Source organism: Leptopilina heterotoma, unplaced genomic scaffold (assembly GCF_015476425.1).
Source record: "Leptopilina heterotoma isolate Lh14 unplaced genomic scaffold, ASM1547642v1 Lhet_21, whole genome shotgun sequence".
Classification (NCBI taxonomy): Eukaryota; Metazoa; Arthropoda; class Insecta; order Hymenoptera; family Figitidae; genus Leptopilina; species Leptopilina heterotoma.
The window spans coordinates 1,555,988-1,579,583 of record NW_025110925.1 but is presented as its reverse complement, the minus strand read 5'-3'; the positions used below and the strand labels follow the sequence as shown (position 1 = coordinate 1,579,583).

Sequence of the window (23,596 nt, the reverse complement as noted above, 5' to 3'; positions counted from 1 at the left end):
CAAAATATTATAATTTAAAAAATTTATTAAAAATTGTGTTAAATAAAAATTGCAGTATGAAGAGCAATCTTGAAAACGAAAAAGATTGACACAATGATTTCGATGTCCTTACTTAGATATTAGATTACACTAAGGACCCTCAATTTCATTCATGTTGATCTTTTTCATTTAGAAGGGTTATAAAGTAGAATAATAAAACTTAAATTGTGAAGATGGAAAATGAGAATTTATTTATACACAAGGCTACGTTATTATGTAACTATGTCTACTTAAATTATTTGAATATTGTTGAATGATTTGATAGTTGAGATTTTAAAACCACAGAAGATAGCGACCCTATTGTATGCATGAGATCGAGGATGACTTACAGATTCGATTTGCTTGAACTTGTGCAACACATACCTTGAGGAGCACCTTTAAAAAAATTATTTTATTTTTATTATTTACTTAGAATGCCTAATTCTTTATTAAAATCGTCGAATAAATTATTAAAATAATAATTAAATCGGGACGGATTCTGTAACTTTCCCACTTCCCACTATGTATCACTTCCCACCTTCCACTTCTCATTTTCCACATTCACATCCCACATTCACATCCCACTTTCCACTTTCACTTTCTACACCCACTTTCCAGTTTCACTTCCCACCTTCCACTTTCACTTCCTACTTCCAGTTCCTACCTTCCACTATACACTTTCACTTTCTACTCCCACTTTAGGTGGGAAGCGAGAGTAGGAAGTTGAAAGTGGAAGGTGGGGAGTGAGAGTGTTAAGTAGAAAGTAGAAAGTGCGAGTGAAAAGTGTGAAATGGAAAAGTAGAAAGTGAGAGTGTAAAGTAGAAGTTTAAAGTGGAAAACAAAAGTGAGAGAGGTAAGTGGAAAGTGAGTGTAGAAAGTGAATGGAGGGAAGTGAATGTGGGCAGTAGAAAGTGGAAGGTGGGAAGTGAGAGTTGAAAAGTGGAAAGTGAAAGTGGAAAATAAGTGTAGAAAGTGAAAGTGGATGGAGGGAAGTGAGAGTGGAAAGTAGGTGTAGAAAGTGGAAGGTAGGAAGTGGATGTATAAAGTGAACGGTGGGAATTGAATGTGGGCAGTAGTAAGTGAAAGTAAAAGGTGGGAAGTGAGAGTGGAAAGTAAGTGTAGAAAGTGAAATTGGAAGGTGGGAAGTGAAACTGGAAAGTGGGTGTAGAAAGTGAAAGTGGAAAGTGAGAGTGGTAAGTGGAAACTGGGTGTAGAAAGTGGAAGGTAGGAAGTGAATGTGGGCAGTAGAAAGTGAAAGTTGTGAGGTGAATGTGGCAAGTGAGAGTGGAAAGTGGGTAAGTAGAAGGTGGGAAGTGAGAGTGATGTGAGGAAAGTGGGAGTGGAAAAGTGGGAAGTGAAAGTGGGAAGTGGAAAAGTTACAGAATCGACTTATAGAAGTGCTTTAATGTTAATTCTTTTTATAGTGAAATGCAACCAAATTTTGTAAGTTTATTATATGTTACCAGTAAAACCATAAAAATTAATTTTTTGTGTGTTTGTAATTTTGATAGATTAATATTTAGTACACGTTTATAAGAATTTAGGAAATCTTGTTTACCTTTTAAAAAGTAGATACATTTTTTTATGTTTCGAAATAAGCATTATTTTTAGGCGCTTTATGTTTTCTTCTTCATGTAGAGAGATAAAACAGTTCTTTTTATAGTGAGACAGTCACAAAATGCCCATAATACTTTGGCTGTTCTTTTTGGTTCAAATAAAAAAAAATTAAAAATTTTATTAACAGTATGTGTTTATTACACTACAATCCAGAGAATATGTTTAATTTTTTACAAAATTGCGTCAATTGCAGCAAAAAGTACAGTACAACTAAAGAACTCGTATACTAAAAGTTAGTAACTAAAGTGAGAAAATTCTTTGTTTGGAAACAGAAACATTTCTAAAATAAAACAAAAATGTTACACCGTATTTTGCTTTTATCTGAAGATTTCCTATTGCAAAGTCATTAAAAAATACGCTTCCATCTCACCGTGACGATTTCATCTCTCAGAAAATTGTTTTTTTCAAATCTTTTTTTTTAATTTTCGAAGAAATTAAAGAAAAGAATAACTTCAAAAGCTAATAAAAAATAATTAATGGTAAAGCAGTTAACAGGAAATAAAATTTTTTATAAATTTTTTAGTAATGTGTGCAATGGCATAAATGCATTTATTTTCTAAAATAAATATTGCATACTGTGAAATCGAGTATGATTATAAGTTTAGCCGGTAACATATACTTAAAATTGAATAAATAAAATTATTCTGTTTAATACAGTAATATGATATCCATGAACTTTAAATTGTTTAAATAAAACATTTTTTATGATACTTTAAAAACTAATCAATAAAATTGGATAACAGCAAAAATGACAAAAACTTATAAGAGAAAAGAAATTCTTAGTTTTTTGAAATGATCGTAAATTTAGTTTTCTATGAGATATGTGTATTAAAAGCAACCAAAGAATATGAAATAAAAAAAATTCTCTTTTAGGATAATGTTTTCATGATTTACTTACTGTTCTTTTTATACAGCAAAACTTCAAACTGATCTGGAATCTGACCCTCTAAGCACTCATCAATTCTAGTAATAGTCTCTTTATCTGTCAGTTCTCCGTACATGAATCCACAACGGCAGGACTTTTGCATTACCTAAAAATTCATTGTTATGTAGTCCGTTTATCAAATGTAAAATTTTTTCAGGCAGAAAACATTATCAGTTTATTTATCAGTAACTTAAAGATTTCAACAAGATTCGATTTTTTCCATTTTGCACAAAAAGAGTTATAGATGTTTCAAAATTGGAAAAATCATCAGTGTCAATTTTTAATCAAGAATATTTTGTATTTATTATTCAGAATAATAAAAAGTGTTTAAAAAATTTAGAAGTTTATCGCAAATAATTTATATTCGGTGAGTTTTTAATTAATTTATTATTTCCACTTTTTTGTAATAAATTGATAAATATAACAAAATCAGGTTATTTGAGAATAGTATCATGTTTCGTCAGTGCGGTTACCCTCTTCAGAAACTAAAATTTATTTAAATTTAACTAAACTTTTTCTCTCTGATTACGAATCCAACGTAAGTTTTGCAAAATTTTCAAATTGTAAAATGGCGGATCCAATATGGCGGATGATTTTTTATAATTATTTAAATTTGCATGAACCTTGTAATTCGGTGTTTTTTTTGGGTCGCTAATAAGAAATCGGATGTCAGTTTTTGAGAATACAAAATGGCGGATTCAATATATGTCAAATCTGCCATTTTGAATTTGAAAACATTTAAAAAACTGAAATCGGATTCGAAATCAGCGACCCAAAAAACACACAAGTAGTCATTTTCAAAAGCTTAACTCAACTTTTTTAAATTTTCCATCCGCCATATTGGATCCGCCATTTTGAATTTTTAAAATTTGTCATTGGATTCGTAAGCAGCGATTCTAAAAACACCCCATATTAGTCATGTTTGGTAAATTATAATAATTTTCTTTTTATATTTTGCTATGTGTTTGCATATCTTACAAAAACATACTTGTGTTTAACTTGTTAACTTAACTTTGCACTATCTTAATTATTTAATAAAAAAAAAATAAAATAAAAAAAATCTTTTATCTATTATTTAATAAAACTTATTTTTTATGCTATATTATGATGAAACAAAATTTTCGGTTAAGTAATTCTACGTGTTGCCAGGTCACATCTCTAATACTGATGATGTGCTGAAATTTGCTAGATAGATTTAACTCGTCAAGAAATTTCATCCCTCTGAATATTTTTTATTGGCAGATGTACAAGCACTAAAATGCGCAACAGGACGAATTGTCACATCAGTAATTCTAGTGTTAATTACACAGGAAAACAGATTTGGGTCAACTTTTGAAACCGGAAAAGTGAAAATGTTCTTGAATGTATTTTTTCACGCTGAATTTGAATCTGTCGTTAGATTTTCTCTAATACGTGAAATTTCAAAGTGGCGGATACAAAATGGCGGAAAAAAATTAAAAATTAATAGCATTCGCTTGAAATATATTACTCGGGGGTTTTTGCGGTCGCTGATTACGAATTTAAGGTCAGATTTTGAAAATTTAAAATGGCAGATTCAATATGGCGGACGAAAAAATAAAAAATCAATTTGATTATAGTTTAACGAAAAAAAGACCATATTTTATACGAATCTACTGACAATTTAAAGTAACACACACGATTCCGTATCCTGACTATAAAATTACTAAACTTCCACAATTACAACTTTTATAGTCGTTAATTTTGAGACCCTAGTTCTTTTTAAATCTTTTTTCAGATTTGAGATAAATAAAACACAAATAAAAATACTTAATTTAAAATAGAATCAACAGTTAAAAGTGAAGTGCAGTCAATTTTGTCGTTTATATTGGTTTAGATTCCATTCACGTAATAGAGATCAGCAATCAAACCCATGAGTGATGAGTTTATCAAGTACATCTAATTGATTTTTTGTTTTTCGTCTGCCATATTGGATCCAGTATTAAATTTTTTTAAATGTAACTTCAGATTTGTAATTAGGAAGCCAAAAAACACTCGAGTAATAAGTTTCAAGCCAATCCATTAAATTTTTTATATTTTTCGTCCGACCTTTTTGGATTTTTATAATCTGACTTCAAATTCCTAATCAGAAACCCCAAAAACCTCCAAGTAATAAATTTCAAGTAAATCCGTTAGATTTCTAATATGTTTGTCCGCCATATTGGATCCGCCATTTTGAATTTTTAAAATCTGACTTCAAATTCGGAATCAGCGATCCCAAAAACCTGTTTTCCTCTAAGTCATATTATTTCGATTTTCAGTAACAATTGTTTAAAGTAGCAAAACATTAAAATTGCAATTATCTCAACAACCTGACATGTAGTGAAAAAACGGACTCTTGATTCGAGTTCAGCGTTCAAATATACCGTATTGTTAGAAACACGTTTTCGTTGTTCGGGTTTGAAACCTTGTTAACCTATGTTTATTAGATTGTAAAAACAGTGAATTTCAAATAATATTATTTTAATGTTTAAAAATTAAAAAGTGTTTAAATAAAATCATTTTATGATGGTTATTTATGTGGTATTTTATTAAATTATTTGAATAAGATTTTTAGGTGAAAAAATTTTGGCTTTGAGTTCTTATATTTTTATATAATTTTAATATTTCTTATATGATAACTTTATTTTAAAAAAACTATATATAATACCTCAGCGCGATTGAATCCTGAGATTTTGCAGAAGCTTTCGTTACAATAAACGATTGGAAAATCAACTATTTGAGCGTTGGCCAATAAAAAACTGCTGTCAGCTGAAATCAGAAAGAAAAATTTTCAAAACATTTTATTGCTTAGAACAAGAAATTGATTGTATTATTCTAGGGTATCAGGTTTAATTTATACTTAAATATCTATTGAGTGGGTAAAGTGATTCAAGTAAAAAGTTTGTAGACATTCTGTGAACTTTTTTATTTGGGAAATTAAAATATATGTGAAATAGTTATGATTTTGGGCAATGGTTACAGATATATATATATGTAATGTCAAAGTTAGTCCTACTAGAAACAAAATTAGTTAATGCATCCATAAAGTTTAGCACATTATGAAATGATCGTTTCAAAATGTTTTTATTAACACGCAGTGTGGTAATTTTAGATGGTCACATCGAATTTCCAAATTGTGTTGTCTATTCGAGATCATAGTTTAAATGCGATAGTGGCAATAATTTAACGACTCCATTACAATTGTACATAAACTGCTGATGTATTTAATACAATATTTGGAAAATTAATTACTTGAAAATAACATGATTTATTAACAGTAGCTGTATTGGCTGCTTGAAATGTTAACTTGTGTTTCAAAATGTGAGATTTAAAATCTAAGGCTGTGTCAAGTAAAACCCCCAGGTCCCGGATCGTGGAAACTCTAGAAAGAAGTTGTTCTTCTTCTTGTTCTCAGGATCAATTATATGATTCCAATCTTTATTTAGCGGATCATTCACATATTACGTGATAGATATTTGAGGCATTTTAGACCCTTTCTCACGTGTGTGATAATTTTTCTATATTTTAGTACAAAAAATTTGTTAAAGTGTGATACTTTGCTTACAATACCTAAATATACGTAATATGTGAATGACCCCTTTATTTATTTGAATATTAATGGGACAAGCCATTAATTGCAAGAGGCTATTACTGCCCAAGGGTAATAATAAGTACTTTATTGACCTGTGAATAGCTGTCAATAAAGTCTGAGAGATCTGCTCATTAACACCAATTCTGAATGTTCGAATTGCATAAATATCAGTTGATTTAGTAAACTTTTTAAATTTGTTGATGACCAAAGCTTTCAAGGTCTTAGAGTCTTCGTTTGGAGTTTCACCTTCAAGAAGATTAACCAAAAACTAAATTACACTTTCCTTCCGACCGTTCAACAATTTCATTGATGCAGGCATTAGTCTCGAGTACTGGGTTAACTATTTGTGAACATTCCGCCTCATAATTGTCAAGTCTCTCCTCAACAACAGCAAGTCGATCAGTCAAATCAACCACTCTTACCTCCATATTAGTGAGTCTAGAATAGCGTGTCATCAAGTTTGGCATTTATGTCCACGAAATTCTCCGATATTGTGGTAAAATATTTAGAGACAGTTTGTGTTAATTGCTTTATGGCGCCGATAATGCACTCAAAATAACAGAAGATTGTGAGTACTGAGAAGGAGCTGATGAGGACAGTAACCTTGGCTTACATTTAACAAATGATCAGGCAGAGTAGAGGTCTGCATTGCACATCTCGGGTGATAAGGAAGTTTACATCTAGAACACAATGTGCAATGTCCCTACCACACTTAGTAAACTTTTTAATATTTGAATCAGATGTCATTTTCAATTCAGTAAAAATATACATTTTGTAAAAATGAAATGTCCACAAAAAAGAATTGCAAACTCACTTCAATGAGAAGAACCTTGTTAAAAATGTAACGTCCAAAGAGAGGTTACAAATGAATGAGACTATGAAGTATAAAGAATGCACATCCTTTCGATAAATAAAGTCTCTGCAGCCATAAGGAAGAGGAAAAATTGAAATGTGGCTCCCATCAGTAATTGCATTGATAATGGGCATACCTGTTGTTTTTTCATTCTTTTGAAATTTTGTCATATTTTGATTCATATGGAAGTCGAATTCAATCTAACATTAAACACTCGTTAATTGCGTCAGTCACGCGATGAATGCGTTTGCAAACCGTAACTTTGTGAGTGCCAAACAAATGTCCAATCACTCTGTAATGACAACAACTAAAAAATATCACTATTGCAACTTGTACTTCAATACTTAACAGTATCATAGATATCAATTTGTTGAATTTTCAAATTTCACTCCTATTTCACAAATTCACTCAGACGTGATTTTTGAAATTCTAAAATTCTCTACCTAATTAAATACTGCAGGAACAATTTCGTTATACTAGACAACATTTTTTATCTAAACAATTTTTTTTCTCTTCGAATATATTTACAAATACAAATTGAAGAATGCGGAAAGTCTTTATTAACTGTATTTTAAATAATCTTTGCTTTGTGCAAAGCAATGTAGAAGTAATTTATAATTAGCAAATTGCAATTAACTAAAACGGATAAGTATAGATAATGCTTTGGATATATCCGAGAAAAACAATCATTTTCATTTTATCATTTTCTATTGTCGTTGGGGTTGTGAGACAATTAATTTCATCAAATGTTTCTATAAATCCACAGGAATTGTGAGCAACGTTCCATTGATTTGTTTTTATTAATTATTTTCTCATTAGGAAATTATCCGACCTTATCGAAAACAAAACGATATCCAATTGCGATTAGAATACAGATGCCAAATAGAAGGTCAGAGTTTAAATTCGATAAAACACGAAAATCTACGTCGATTGTTTTTTTCAAATAAAATTTTAGACCCAAAATTTTTAAAACTATTATTCCTGAAATATTGGATAACATTTAATATTTAAAAAATAAATGTTATCGTCGCAATCATTCTTGGGGAGCAACAACTGAACTGCTTAAACCGACTGCTGAATAGCATTTGTAAACTGGTCGTTAAATCGGGCGAAACTTACTTTTTGACCTTGAGTACGACTTAGAATTTTTTTTCCCAAGTTGTCTGTGAATGTTTACAAGGAAAGAGAAATTGGTTAATATTATATTCAAAATTTTCTAAAACTTGACACTTTTGTTCGATATTTTCACTTAAAATATCGACAAGCAAAATGGGTGAAGCATGAACGCTGACGTTATCATTATTATCCAAATTGTCAAGGGAGCCGTTAATTACGTCTATAAATTCCCTAATGTTCTCAGAGTTACCTAGATCATCGTCTATAGAGTATTCGAAGCAGTGTGAAAAAATTTGATTTCTGTTCACACTTTAAATACGATAGGTAGTAAGTGATAGATTATCGTCTGCCATCTTTAACTTCCAGAAACAATTAACATACTTGCAAATTTTTAAGATTTTCATATTTTCTAGTAGATATTTTTATAATACAATAAATTATGATTCCCAGTGTCTGGCCATTTTAGTAGATCAAGTAGTTTGTGCTATCTAGGGGTTAAAAATCTAAGAATTGTTAAAAAGTAAGTAAATTTTATAATTAAATGATTTTTCGTTTGTATTTTAAAGTAGAAAAAGTTGTAATAGTAATAACAACATTAGCTTCATAAAAACATTTAATTAAAAAATTTGAAAAAATAGATATTAAGACGATATGATAAAAAATTTATAAGGAAAAAACAAGAGGATGACAGTACCAGCCACTGGGGAATACAAATTATAAAAATTGACACTTAAGGGTTGAAAACATTTTGCAAAAATCATTTTAATTAGAAAACTTTTCTGTTTGTACATTAATAAAATTAGTCACTGATAATTTTAGAAGCATATTTTTAATCTTGCAATGTGAAGGTAGGGTGCGAACAAGACATTCCAAGGATTTTTTTTGCTTCGCGGCTTAGAATGACCTTAACAGTGACTTTTTTGATTATACAAACAAATTGTTATCGAAAGTAAAAATAATATTCATATAATAAAGTTGTTTAGTTACACAAAAAAAAAAATATTCTAAAAACATGACATGCGTAAAATTAAAAACTATTTCTTGTAGTATTTTTTAAGTCATTCTTTAAAAGATTGTTAACAGAAAATCGCGTCACAATCTTTCTCTGACTTTTTTTTGTGACTCTTTTGTTAAATCAATTTAATCAAAAAAGATTTAAGAATGATTCACAAGAAAAAATTGAGAATGGATTCACATTCCATGTCTTATAGTAGACAAATTGTAGGTCATTATACAAGTAGAAAAAATATAACTAGCTGCACAGCAAGTGCGTGCAAGGGTTGAGCTTGCACCTTGACCCGGAATGCGATTTAACTTTGGTTGAGTTTCTCGCGTGTGAATCAAGATTAAGTCTGTAACTGTGTGTTTTGACCTTAGTTGCCGACCACTGAACACGACAACGCCGACTTAGACTGCTACATTTCTGACCCTGGTAAAATCACTCCAAGTATCCAAAGACTACAATGGCATGACTTTATTTCTTTTTGCTCTTATTTATTTTCGAGGCATATTTATTCTCAGTGCCTACTGTAGTTCTGCGGTAGACTTAATGCCCTATTTGCAGGAGTTGTTGCAGTCATCATAAGTTGATTTTTCTTTTTTTTAGCTATCCATCAGTTTTCAAAGTTCCATTCATTGCCAGTAATGTACACTATTTTCTTCATTGATATTTTTTCTAGCGTTAACTGCTTGCTAGCTTTTTTAACAACTTTTCAATCGACTACAGAATAGAATTTATTTTTTCAGTCTACTAATGTTAGGGATTTTGACGATTAGAATTCGCTTCAAGTAGCTTACAGAAATATACGACACGGATATTCTAAAGCAGATAGTAGTGACACCTTCTATTAAACTCAAATTGCAATTTTGTAATATTAAAAATAGACTTCACCCTACTTGAATGAATGTGTCAACTAGTTCATGTCAAACTGCTATAAAGTAGTTCTATGTCGATTTTTTCATAATAGAAGATTGTTCTTTGATATTCAAAGAACGTGTCAACACTATTTATTTAAGAATTTTCTTTGCCATAAATTTTTTGCAAAAATAACCAATTTATTCGCGATAAATACAGTGACATTCCTTTATGATATGTTCATGTTCCTCTTGGCTAAGTTCTAGTGTTACTGGTAATTCCACTCACTTAGATTTCTACTGAAATTTTTATAAAAAATTCCTTAAAGCTCCTGTTATGTAAGACCATATAAGATATCTTATAAGTGGTACTTACAACAGAATTAAAAATTCATGTATGTAAATATTAATATACACATTTCTTATGCTCATAATCGCGAGCATGACATTTTTATGAACATGTAATTACAAGTTTTTGAATGTGCATTCCATTTATAAGTTTGTATAATATACATGCTCCAATGATGGATCACTTTAGTTCTTTAACTTTTATATTTTGGCTTTAAAGCCCTACAGATCTCCTTTAAAAAATTTTAAATTTAATTTTAAGATCTCCTTTACTTATATGCTATAAAGCAGATCGATCTAGTCGGGTCCAAAAAATGCTACCTTCACTTCAAGGTAGGACTTAATTTTAACATCTACAAAAGTTGCATCCGATATTAATTGTAATATATCAGTGACGTAGATTTGGATTCGGAATCCGACGTTTTGGATTTTGAAAAGCTTTGCTTAGATTTGTAATCAATGACACCATATTGGATCCGCCATTTTGAATTTTGAAAAACTAAGTTCAGATTCGTAATCATCCAACCCAAAAACCCCCGGGTGAGAAATATCAGCAAATTCAAAACACATCTAGGGGTTTGGCCAGGCTTTTTACATTCTGGCCCACTGTGCAACGTATACAGCGTCAGATGGTAATTCTTCGCAAAAAATTTAAATCATGTGACTTTATTCCATTGACAGTTGGCGACGTAAGCGGTATTAAAAAAAATATTAATTTTACTCCATTATCAGAGCTTCTAAAACTTCCTAAAACAGCTGACGAATAGTGTTTAAATTTGCGGAACTAATCTCGATGAAAACTTTATACTCATTAATAATTTACATGATAAAATACTTGTTTTCCATTGATAGTAATTTCAACTTTTTGTGTAAACTGGTGGCGATGTATTCAAAAACATAGATTAATTATAAATTGGAACAATCAACATTCTGAAATAGAAAGATTTACTAACGATCTTATCAAAACCTATTGATGAACAACTAGAGGACTTTCATGATCATTTATTAAATACGTGTACGTAAAAATTGAAAAATAATTTTTATAAAGAACTCGTCAAAACGAGAGTCTTTTCTTTCCTAAAATAAAAATAAACTATTAATTATCAAAATAAAAATTATACCTTATAAATAAATTAAATTATTGAATTTAATGATATTTAATTAAATAAAACCTGCCAGCTCGTCAGATCAACAATAGTAATAGAACTCGAAATTAGAACATTTTCTGTCGTTCGTATTTTATTATTTTCATAGTCATCGAGAAAATATTCACTGGAAATCTGCTGCGGTCTGTCAACGCTGTCACTAGTCGAAGTCTACAGGGGAAGTGCTTCCTGGTGTATATATTTGGACGTGATTCCCGAATATTCAAGAGCACCAGGAAGACGAAGATCACTTTGTTTTGAACCTGTCAAAACTGCGGACATTTTAATTTAAAGGCCGACGCGGAGTAAACGATAGCGACTAATAAGTGGGCGCTCTGCAATACCGGCGGCGTATATCTTACCTCGCGCGGATAAGAGTAGAGAGTAAAGTTAAAAAATGGTACGCCGGGGACTCACCTTAGAATAGAAAACTAAAAAGAAGCGCGTGTGTAGCGACGCTCTCGTAGCCAGACACACGGCCATTTTTATTCATTCTCGTTTTGATAGTACACAACGGCGCATCACGCCAGTGAAAAAAATTAAAAATAAAAGTTAAATTAAAATTAAAGTTAAGTGCAATGTCTGGACGAGGCGCTTTGCGGGGTCGTCGACGTATTGATGGTGAGTCCCAGTAAAATTAACTCATTGTTTCTCAACAGATTGTCAATAATTAAAATTATTCGAAAATTGAAAAGTGATGCAGATGCTTGTCACCGCCTTTGCCATGCGGTAAATTAATTTGAAAATTCGGCCTTTTGCCGAATATAATAATTGTTAAAAGTAAAATTTATTGAATAAAAATTATTTTGCTTAAAATCTAAATTCAATAACAGTGAAATTATTGTGTTGATCTCCTTACTTCTCCCCTCTCCGCGGTTTATTAGAAACTTTCCTAATAATTTCTGAACTAGTCTGGCAAAGTAATTAAAATTAACTAAATTAATCTTTTGGATATTTTCAAGTAAAATATCCTGGCGATAATAAAATAATTTATCTAAATTTATGCAAATAATTAAATTCAAAGTGTATAGATAACGTTCTATTTTAACCTTTTGTCAAAATATTATTCTGTTTTGGTTAAATAAAGTTAAAAACTGTAGTAAAATCTCTAAATGAATATCCTAAATTTTTAAAAGTCATTAAATAATTATTAAAATAATAATTAAAAAATAAGAAGAACGTTATAATGCATGAATCCTATATTTGTATTAGCTTTGACGTTTGCCCTCTAATAGCTGTTAGTAATGTTTATATTTAAGTCTAAACCCTGACATATAACACAATTGAAAAATTAGCTATGAATGTGTCAGTAATTGTGACTGTAAATAAGACCATAAACATGACCGTAATTATAATCCTTAATTAGACAGCATATATTTGAAACAGCAATTTCACTTGTAATTACGGATGTAATTACGACCGTAATTACAACTCTGTTTTAAGTGATTCATAAACTATCAGATTATGGTAAGAAAAATCTTTTTTTAAGTATGGATTTTTAACTTATAATTTTAAAATTTTTGAGAAGGTGATCATTAGAGTGGTTGTTAATTTACGAAATTTTAAATTTCTTTCATTCCACCTCCTAATTTATTAATCCAATGTGATAAAGATGAGCTGTGCACAAGGACAATGTGTCAAGCTGTCAAAAATGCTGTCAAACTTTAGACAATGAGTATTCAAGTATTTTATTCAAATATTTATCAATATAAATAAGTTTAAGTATTTTCTAGGCTACTATAATCAAACTAAGTAACAAAATGTCCTTTGGCAGTTGACAGCTGTCAAAATACTATCAAACTTAGAAAATGGTAATTTTTAAGTACTTTTATTTTCCCAAATAGAAGTACTTTTTAGATTACTGAGATAAAATCGAATAACTGAATGTCATTTTGACAGATGACAGCTGTCAAATATGCTGTCAAAACTTTTAAAAAAGAGATTTTTTATGTATTATGCAATAGTTTACTCAATTTCAAGTGTTTTTGAAACACTGAGATTAAATGAAATGGCAACATGTAATTTTAACGCAGTTGACTAAAGAACTAGATGTCATTTAGCTATTTAGGTTGATTGGGTTTTGGTTAATGGACAGCTGCTCCCTTAGGACAAATAGTCATGACATGTCATTTGTTTACTTAAATAAACATACATTTACAGCTGTCAACTGTCAAAATCACATGTTGCCATTTGATTTAATCTCAGTGTTTTAAAAGCACTTGAATTTGAGTAAACTATTACATAATACTTCAAAATATTTCGTTTTTAAAAGTTTGACAGAATTTTTGCCAGCTGTCATCTGTCAAAATGACATTCCATTATTCAGTTTGATCTCAATAGTTTAAAACATACATTTATTTAAGAAAATAATGGTGTAATTTCTTATAAAATACAATTTTTCAAGTTTGACAATTTTTTTTACAACTGTCAAAGTGTCAACTGTCAGAAAGACATGTTGCGACTTAGTTTGATCTCAATAGTCCAAAAACTACTAGAACTTATTTTAATTAATGTAAAATACTTGAAGAAATCTCCTTTTCAAAAGTTTGTCAGTATTTTTGACAGCTGTCATCTGTCAAAATGACATTCCGTTATTCGATTTGATGTTATTATTCTAATAAATATTTCTATTTGAGAAAATAGAGGTACTTAAAAACTACCATTTTCTAAGTTTCAGTTTTTTGACAGCTGTCAAGTGTCAAAAAGTCATGTTGTTACTTAGTTTGTTCTCAGTAGGCTAGAAAATACTTAAACTTATTTATATTAATGTAAAATGCTTGAATACTCATTGTCAAAAGTTTGACTGCATTTTTGACAGCTGTCATCTGTCAAAATTTATTTTTGACTACAGATTCGTGTTTAGCACATCCTTATTATGACAATTTGAAAAAATACTTGTAAAAATTTGTGCGTTCGAAATAAATTATTTTTTTTGGCAAAAAGGTACCCAATACATTGTAGTTTCATTCAGTATCTTACAATTTAACATATCTTATTGGATTTTGATTCTAGAGCATATATTCATTAGACATAAAAGATATAATTTGACTCTTTGTTCTCGTATATAATATATAAATCTTATTGATCATAAAAAGAGGAGAAACTCAAAACTTAGATAAGCAGGAATACATAAATAATATTTACAATATTAATAAAACTTTGTAATAATAATTCAATAAACTATATACACATTGTTGCAAAACATTGTATTTTGTGAAAGAGAGAAATTCTTTTAAAAGAGGCTTTTTTAATAAAAGCAAAACTACCTTTTTAAGTGTTAATAAAAAGATTACGCTGTATTGCTCATGAGAAGTCTGTATATGTGTTTTAATAGTCATTTTCATACTTTTTAAATTAGAAAAATAGAGCATAAAATGCTGACAAAAATAGTTCTCTTAATTTTTAAGGAAATGTTGATCTTGTGAGGACACCATTTTCTGGCAGATGCTCATGATTTATATAACTTTTTTTCTCTCGTTTAACCTACATTTGATAGTTGTAAACATTTCAAATGAATTGATATTCTTTTCTTATTAAATTTGTTAACAAATTTTTTAGATTTACATAAATTTTTAAGTAGAGGAATTTCTACTATCCTCCAAAAAGTTCAGCAAATTCTGGTCGATGAATTTTACTTGTTTTTAAATTGATGTGTTACTTAAAAATAATAAATAATTATTTACATATTAATGTGGCATCATTGATACATATAGTGTGTGAATAATTATATAAAAGAATTTATTTTATAATTTACATAACAAATTGCTATTTTGCGCTATGAAGTTCACGACCGCAACGTTGGGTCGTTAATAGAGACAACGGGTTAAGACAAGAATATTGTGATCTTCATCTTTCCCACCGTTTTAGAAGTCAAGACGTGTGCACCGCCATCAATAATTTATCTTAACTCGAGTGCATTTTAATACTTTATGTCAGAAACAATTTTACCAACACTTTAAATAAATAAAAAAATATTTCGAAAAACCCGGAAGTCAAAGTTATTTTTTTCTTTATTAGAAAATTCTTTAAATAGCGCTATTTTTATGCCTCCTAATGTAAAAGTTCCCCCCCTTAAATTTACATATTACTATAGTTTGTGTATGGCCAAAATACTTATAAATAATAACCAGAAGTGATTATCGAACAAATCTGTTATTATATTTTATATTCTACTATTCATGTCTGGTAAAAATTAGATATTCATTAAATAATATTTAAATTTCTTAAGATAAAATACGATAATCTTGAAGTGAATTATTTTTTCTGACATAAACAAATCGTATCTATTATAAAATTCTGCCTGATACTTTATGACTAAACTATAAAAATTAAAATTATTATTGACAGATTTTGTAGACCGAATAGATATATTTATAAAACTCTGCAAAAAAAAAGAAAATACGTCATGCGGTTGGGAAAAAAATTACTTGAAAGTGGCCATTATTGCCCTAGGGTCAATAAAGCAGCGGTCAATAAAGTGGCCATTATTGCCCTAGGGTCAATAAAGTAGCGGTCAATAAAGTGGCCATTATTGTCCTAGGGTCAATAAAGTGGCTATTATTGCCCTAGGGTAATACAGACCACTTTATTGATTATATGGGAGAACTTAGCATGCACCGGCATAAATACAGATACCTAACATAAAAAAATTAGAAAGATTATAAAAAATTCGAAAGTTTAAAATAAATTAGCCACTTAGTTTAAAAAAGATTTGCCAAAGGTGAAACTTATAAAATTTCTACTGCATCAGTTGTAGTATCGCAGAAAGTCTCTTCTTACTTTCAATACCTTCTCAACTCTCAATCACTTTTCTTCTCTCACTTTTCTTCACCCCCAATCCTATATTTTATCTTCAATATTTCTCTCTCTCTCTCTCTCTCTCTCTCTCTCTCTCTCTCTCTCTCTCTCATTTCTTGTCACTTAAGTATACACGTAAAGTCATACACACACTTTTATAACCACACCCCTTTCTTCGACATTCGCCTTACACGAAACCAAAAATAGTCCAACCTTTAGATGAAAATATATGTCAAGTCGTACAATCAACGTGAAATGGCTCGAATACATCAACGAGCTATTGTCTTCTATCTTTATTCTATTTTTTAAAAACTTAAAATTACAATATTAAATTTATTTTTATCTTCTACATTTACATTTTTAACGACAAAAAAGTTTTTTATATCATTTCACTGTGTATATGTCACTTTAGAATATGCAATACTCGGTTCAATGACTTAACAAAGACTTTGTGGCTAAAACTGTGTCACTGAATTCGACTTTTTTTTTATGAGCTCAAACTATGATAAAAGAACTTATAATTCTGGAATTACTTTGCGGGAAATGTGGTTTTTGCATTAAAGTAAGTTTTATAGTGTAAGTATTTATTTTTTGAAAAAAGATTGACAATTGACTTAAATTTCAAAAAATAGATAAATTTTACGATATTCTAATCTTTCAAAATTGGACCGAACCTTGGCTCAGTAATGGTATATTATTGGCACACTAATGGCTAAAATTAGAAATCTAAAGTTCGATTTTAAAAATTCAAAATGGCGGATTCAATATGGCGGACAACTTTTAAAAATATTTTATGGTATCGTACAAAACTTGGTATCCAGCGGTTTTTTAACGTCGCTGATTACGATTCTTAAGTCCAAATTTAAAAATTCAATATGTCGGACAACTTTTCAAAATATTTTATAGATTCGTGAATACTTGGTTTACAGGGGTTTTTGAGGTCGTTGATTACGAATCTGAAATCTGATTTTAATAATCCAAAATGGCGGGTCTAATAAAGCCGACATATTTTTTTAAAAATTAAACAGATTAGCTTGAAATTCATTACGTGAGGGTTTTTGTGGTCACTGATCACGAATCCGATGTCAGATTTAAAAATTTCAAATTAGTGGATCCAATATTAAAAAATTGCCCTAGGGCAATAAAGTGTACCTTATTGACCGCTCGTAGGTCAATAATGAACCCAATATTACCCTAGGACAATAATGAAGACTTTGTTGACTGCTGCTCTCAGGTCCATAAAGTTCTCATTATTACCCTAGGGCAATAATGGCCACTTTATTGTACATTGTATTTATAATGTATTGATGAGTGTACTGCGAAAATTATAGACAGAAATACGAAACATAAACAGAGATATAATTTATAGCCGAAAAAAGGTCAGGATAAAAAATTAACATATGAGTAATATAAATAACAAAAGAATCACAAATATTATATTTTCTAAAATAGAAAACTGAAGTGACAGCAGTGGACTTTACAGCGCCACAGAGGTTGGAAATCGGCAACGCTGGCCCCGAACCTCTACGTTATACGAAATGTACTAAAATGAATTTTCTTGTTGTACTTATTAAGCAATTATTAAATTGCATTTGCGTGCATAAAATATACTTTCTTTGTCATCCAGTTAAAAAATCATAATTTGTAGAACGCTACTACCACTTGACTTATTTATGAAATCATTAAAAAAAAAGTCGCCTAATGAGTTCGGAAGTTGTTAACTGTAAAAGGTTTTTCAATCAGCTCAACTAATTAGAGACAACAGCACTAACACGCTTTTATTATATGGTAAAAAATTCTCACCTAGTAAAATAATATTAAAAGGATGATACTGAATATAGTTGTAGATTAGATTTTATATAATACTAATAAATAATACGACCCATTAGGAATTTCGGAGACTTTCGGAGAATTAACTTTAGTATTCATAAATCACACGAAATGATTTTGAATATTACCTCGAATAATCTAATGTAACAAATGCTTATTCTGCTTTTGTTTATTTCTCATTTTTATTTTGTTTCGCCTCTATTAATTATTTATTAAATTTTGTAAAAAAATTGATAACTGTTTGGAACTCTAAAGTTCGGAAATTTTTACATTTAAAATTAGAAGGAAAATTTTCTTTAACTTAGTGGTTTTAGTTTAGTGCAAATTTTAGGACTAATAATAGATTATTTTCTTTCTTGTATTATTTTTCATTCACAATTTTAATATTTAACATTCTATACTTTTAATGTTTGGGTACAAAAGGTTGACTGAAGATTGTATAAAAGTTTAAAACTTTATTTAATTTTTAAACATTTTTAGTTTTCTTTATACTTTTTTTTTGCTAGAATATTTATTTTTAAAAAAAAAATTCGGGTCTAAAGATTCAGAAGGTTGCAGTCAAGTTAATTTTAATTTTTAGGAAATTTTCAGTGCTGTGTGGGTACAGAATTTTTAATATAATTAGTTCTACATGTGCTAATTTTGAAAAGGGAAATATTTCAAAGTAGATGTCTTCAAAGAACGTTGAAATTTATACGTGATAAGACATCATAAGAATTTAAATGTAATCATTAATAATTTTAAATAAAACTAAGAGCTCGGCAAATAGATATCAAGATTCTGAATGTGTCTCTAAGTTCAGTATAATTATATAAAAAAGTCATAACATGACCATCTTTACCGTGCAGCAAAGCGTTGAAAAATTTTTTGAACCTTCTCAAATGTAATTACGCCCACATTATAACTAGGTTTCTAAATTATTCAGAGGTATTATAGAAGCGAGTGTATATTAACAAAATATAATGGTACTTTCAGTACTCGCTGATTATTTATTATTAACCCCTTAACAGTCCATGGCCCATATATGGCCACGAAAAGTCGTGCCACCTTTGCGTCTGTGGCCATATATGGCCATCTCAAAAAAAAAATACTAAACATGATTTGATTTTAGTAGCGAAGTACATACTACTGTTTTTGGGGTCGCTGAATCCGAATCTGAAGTCAGATTTAAAAAATTCAAAATGGCGGACCCAAAATGTTGACTTCGAAAAATAAAAAAATTTCAAATTCGCTTTAAACTCGTTACTTGGGGGGTTTTCGGGGTCTCTGATTACAAATATGATGTCAGATTTTTAAAATTCAAAATGGCGGATCCAATATGGCGGATAATTTCAAGATTGATGCGATTCGATTAAAATTCGTTTCTCGGGGGTTTTTGGGGTCGCTGAATTTGAATTTGATGTTCGTTTTACAAAATTCAAAATGTTGGATCCAATATGGCGGATAATTTCAAAATTTATGCGTTTTGATCGAAATTCCGTTCCCGGGGTTTTTTGGGGTCGCTGAATTCGAATTTGATGTTCGTTTTTCTAAATGCTAAATTTTGGATTCAATATGTCGATCAAATTTTTTGAATGTTGACAAATTTGTCTAAAATGTTTACTCAGGGGTTTTTGAGGTAACTTCATATTTTTTTCGCATCAATCTTGAAATCATCCGCCATATTGGATCCGCCATTTTGAATTTTGAAAATCTGACATCATATTTGTAATTAGAGACCCCGAAAACCCCCGAGTAACGAGTTTTAAGGGAATCTGAAAAAAAATTTTTTTTTGAAGTCGACATTTTGGGTCCGCCATTTTGAATTTTTTAAATCTGACTTCAGATTTGGATTCAGCGACCTCGAAAACCCCCGAGAAATGAATTTCCCTTAAAACGCTTTAATTTTAAAATTATCCACCATATTTGGTCGCCATATTGGATCCGCCATTTTGAATTTTCAAAAATTAACCTCAAATTCGAATTCAGCGACCCCAAAAACCTTATATATGATTAAATCATATTTTTTTGTAAACTTTTTTTTCGGACCGTTTTTGGACCACAAGCGATTTTCAACTAGACTGCGAAGGGGTTAAAGGTTTTTCGGGTCACTGAATCCGAATTTAATGTCGGATTATAAAAACTCAACATAGCGAAATCTGAATCCAAATTTAATGTTAGATTTTAAAAATTTAAAAATAGTAACAAAATTTTTTAACTTTTTAACGTACAAATTTTTTTCATTGAAATTTTATGAAACTTGGTATTTAGGGGTTTTTGGGGTCGCTGATTACGAATCTGATGCTAGATTTGCAAAATTCAAAACGGAGCCACTTATATATTCTTATTCAGATATTTATTTTAAATTTTCGATTCGTTATATTGGATCCGCCATTTTGCATAGTGAAAATGTAACATAAGATTCGTAATCAGCGACACTAAAAACCCTTAGATCCTAAGCTTCACGAAAATCCATGAAATTTGAAAACTTCGGTTCGTCATATTTGATTCGACATTTTGAAATTTAAAAATCTAGCCTTAGATTCGTAATCGCGATCCCGTAAACCCCTAGATATCAAGTTTAATAAAAATCCATCAAATTAAAAATTTGTCGGTCCGCCATATTAGATCCGCCATTTTGAATTTTTCAAATTCTGACGTCAAGTTTCAATTTAGCAACTGTAAAAACAACCCCCTTAATAAATAATAAAATGAAAGGAGGTCCAATATTCGAGCTATCTGCTACAACACAATTTGCGCACAAAGTTTTGGAGTAAGCATAATTAATCTTAACAGCAGAGTGTCTGTTAAATAGATAACTAGTGAATCAATCAAGCAAATTATCACTAAAATTCAAGCTATTTCAATTTATCCAGAGGATCCCTGTCATCAACTTTATCAAAAGTTGTACTGAAATTCATATAGTGTTAATTTAATAATCTGCAACTAGGTTATACTAGAAATGTAATCAGAAAAAATTATTAAATGAATTGTAACTAACTTTACCCTGGCAAATACTTCCTGCTTAGATATTACATGATTTGAAACGTGACTGTAAATTGAATCATAATTATAAATTATAAACATTTCCCAACAACTTACATTAAAAATTATTTAAAACTCCATTAACCAGATAACCGGAAAAGTTTGTGTTGTAAAACTGTGACATCATAATGGTTCAAATGCCCTTAAGATCATGTTATTCAGTGTTACATTTTTCTATATAGTAATCTATGTGGGGCACGTGACCACTGAATAACAACATGACGTTAAGCAATAGTTTTAACATAAAATTAAATTCAATCTGATTAAGAGAGTGACCGAACTTTAACAAATTATTTACCTGATTTGCACAGAGAATGAACCGTAACTTTTTATGTTATTTTTATATTTGAATTATTAACTCTCTTAAATTAGAATCTTTTATAGAAAGTTCATGTATTGTTATTAATTTAGTTTATCAAATTGAAATAGAGACTATAGTGTAAATTCCATATTAATTCAGTTATTCTACAATATATTATATTTTTGTATTGATTCTAAGTGGTTAATTCATTTAGTAAATTTGTTTCAAATGTACCATAATACCCAACCCTCTCTCTCCATGACCCGCAGAACTATAAGCTAAGCCGACAGGTGAATATAATTTAATTAAAAACACTTTTGTTTAATTGACCTTAAGTTTACTGGGTGCCAACTATAGTCAAACTAGTGGGAATCTAAATTACTATATTTTTTATTATAATTGTGATATTCATTATCGGCATTTAACTACTTGGACATTTCATGAAATGCATTTTATATTTGTAGTCGTATTGTAAAATAATTTTACTTTTTTAAAATAGAAATATATTTTTGTTAACCCTTTAATGTCTGACTATTTTAAAGTAACAAAAATTTTATCAACCATTGTACTTAAGGATTTCTGGGGCCACTGATTATGAATCCGATGTTGGTTTTTTAAAATTCAAAATGGCGGATCCAATATGGCGAATGATTTTTTTTTTCAAATTGTTCGTATTTGCATGGAACTTATTACTCGACGGTTTTTGGGGTCGCTGATTACAAATCCGATGTCAGTTTTTGAAAATACAAAATGTCAACTTCAATATGGCTGAAAAAATTTTGAAAAAATTAGCAAAGCTCTTGAAAATGTATACTCGGGGTTTTTCTTAGGTCGCTGGTTGTGAAATTCGATGTCATCTCAATTTTTTAAAAAAATCGTTCGCCATATTCGATCCGCCATTTTGAATTTTTAAAAATTTGAGAAACTGATATCGGATTTGTAATCAGCGGATCAAAATCCCCCCAAGCAGTCATTTTTAAAAGTTTTTCTCAACTTTTTAATATTTCGCCCGCCATATTAGATTCGCCATTTTGAATTTTTATAAACTGACATTGAATTCGTAATCAGCAATCCTAAAAACCTCGGAATAACGATTTTCATGCAAATCGGATCAATTAAAAAAAACTACATTATGAATAGATTTCTTTAAAGGAATAAGTTAATTTCTTTAAAGTTTATAAAGATAGTTTTATAATCATGTCAACGAGTTTGGAGATTTTTAAAAAATTTTTTTCGAAATAATTACTAAGAAGCAGTTTTTCGACTGAAAATGCTGTCTTGTGTTTTCCTAAAAGAAAAGAAAAAGCTTCTTTAATATAAAATAGAAACAGAGATAGAGAGTAACTGACTGTCTTAGTGGGTTGTCTACTGCTTGCACTTACGTCAAGAGGAGAAGTGGTTTAAAGTCCAGGTACTTAGGCTGAAGGAAATTCTTTTTATGTTGAATGTGTTATTTCATTCATTAACCTTTTCTACTTGACGACAAAGAGATTTGGAAAATTTAGTGACTTAAAATTAGAAGTGAATATTTTTATAATTTTGATATGAATTTATTTTTAAATAATATATAATGTGCTGAATAATTACAAATCATATTCTTCAAAGCTCTTCTTCAATTATTCTCCATCCTTTAAGAAATTATATGTGATAATCAATTTTCCTTTAATTTCTCGCTTTCTAGTGTTAGCTCGTTAGAGAATTTATTGATTTCAGCATTTTTAATCTGTTTTCAAAGATTCTTAATTACTTTCTCAAGGAAGAATTGTTTAACTAAATATGCCTAAAAATTTGCTGTTTTTTTAGGGATGAATTTGTAACAAATTTTTCGTAATCAGCGTCTTTGGAAATCTCACAATAGCGACTTTCAAGCTAATTTAATTAATTTTTCAAAAAGTCTTCCGCCATATTGGATCCGCCATTTTGAATTTTCAAAATCTGACTTCAAATTCGTAATCAACCCCAATAACTCCTGAGAAATAAGTTTCAAGCAAATACGTTAAATTTTTAATATTTTCGTCCTCCATATTGGATCCGCCATTTTTAATTTTTAAAATCTGGCACAAAATTCGTTATCAGCGATCCCAAAAACCCCAAAAACTAAGTAAGTTACGATTGATTTTTTCTAAGTCATATATTTCGATATTTTTTTGTCGAAATTTTCCTTAAAAAAGATTAT

At 29.7% G+C, this 23,596-nt stretch overlaps 1 protein-coding gene across 7 annotated transcripts in view; it reads right to left on the bottom strand.

Annotated features, from left to right (window-relative positions):
• LOC122501477 (potassium voltage-gated channel protein eag) overlaps positions 1-23,596 on the bottom strand; it is a 97,453-nt gene that overhangs the window by 50,241 nt on the left and 23,616 nt on the right. For 4 of the 7 annotated variants that reach the window (XM_043610973.1, XM_043610975.1, XM_043610977.1 and 1 more), the window contains exons 3-5: positions 5,229-5,329; positions 2,534-2,666; positions 403-414 (exon numbers count right to left, since the gene is read on the bottom strand). In XM_043610973.1, coding sequence (XP_043466908.1) covers positions 403-414; positions 2,534-2,666; positions 5,229-5,329 — 246 coding nt within the window. The remainder of the gene's footprint in view (positions 1-402; positions 415-2,533; positions 2,667-5,228; positions 5,330-23,596) is intronic. The other 3 variants (XM_043610974.1, XM_043610976.1, XM_043610980.1) reach the window with 1 other exon arrangement.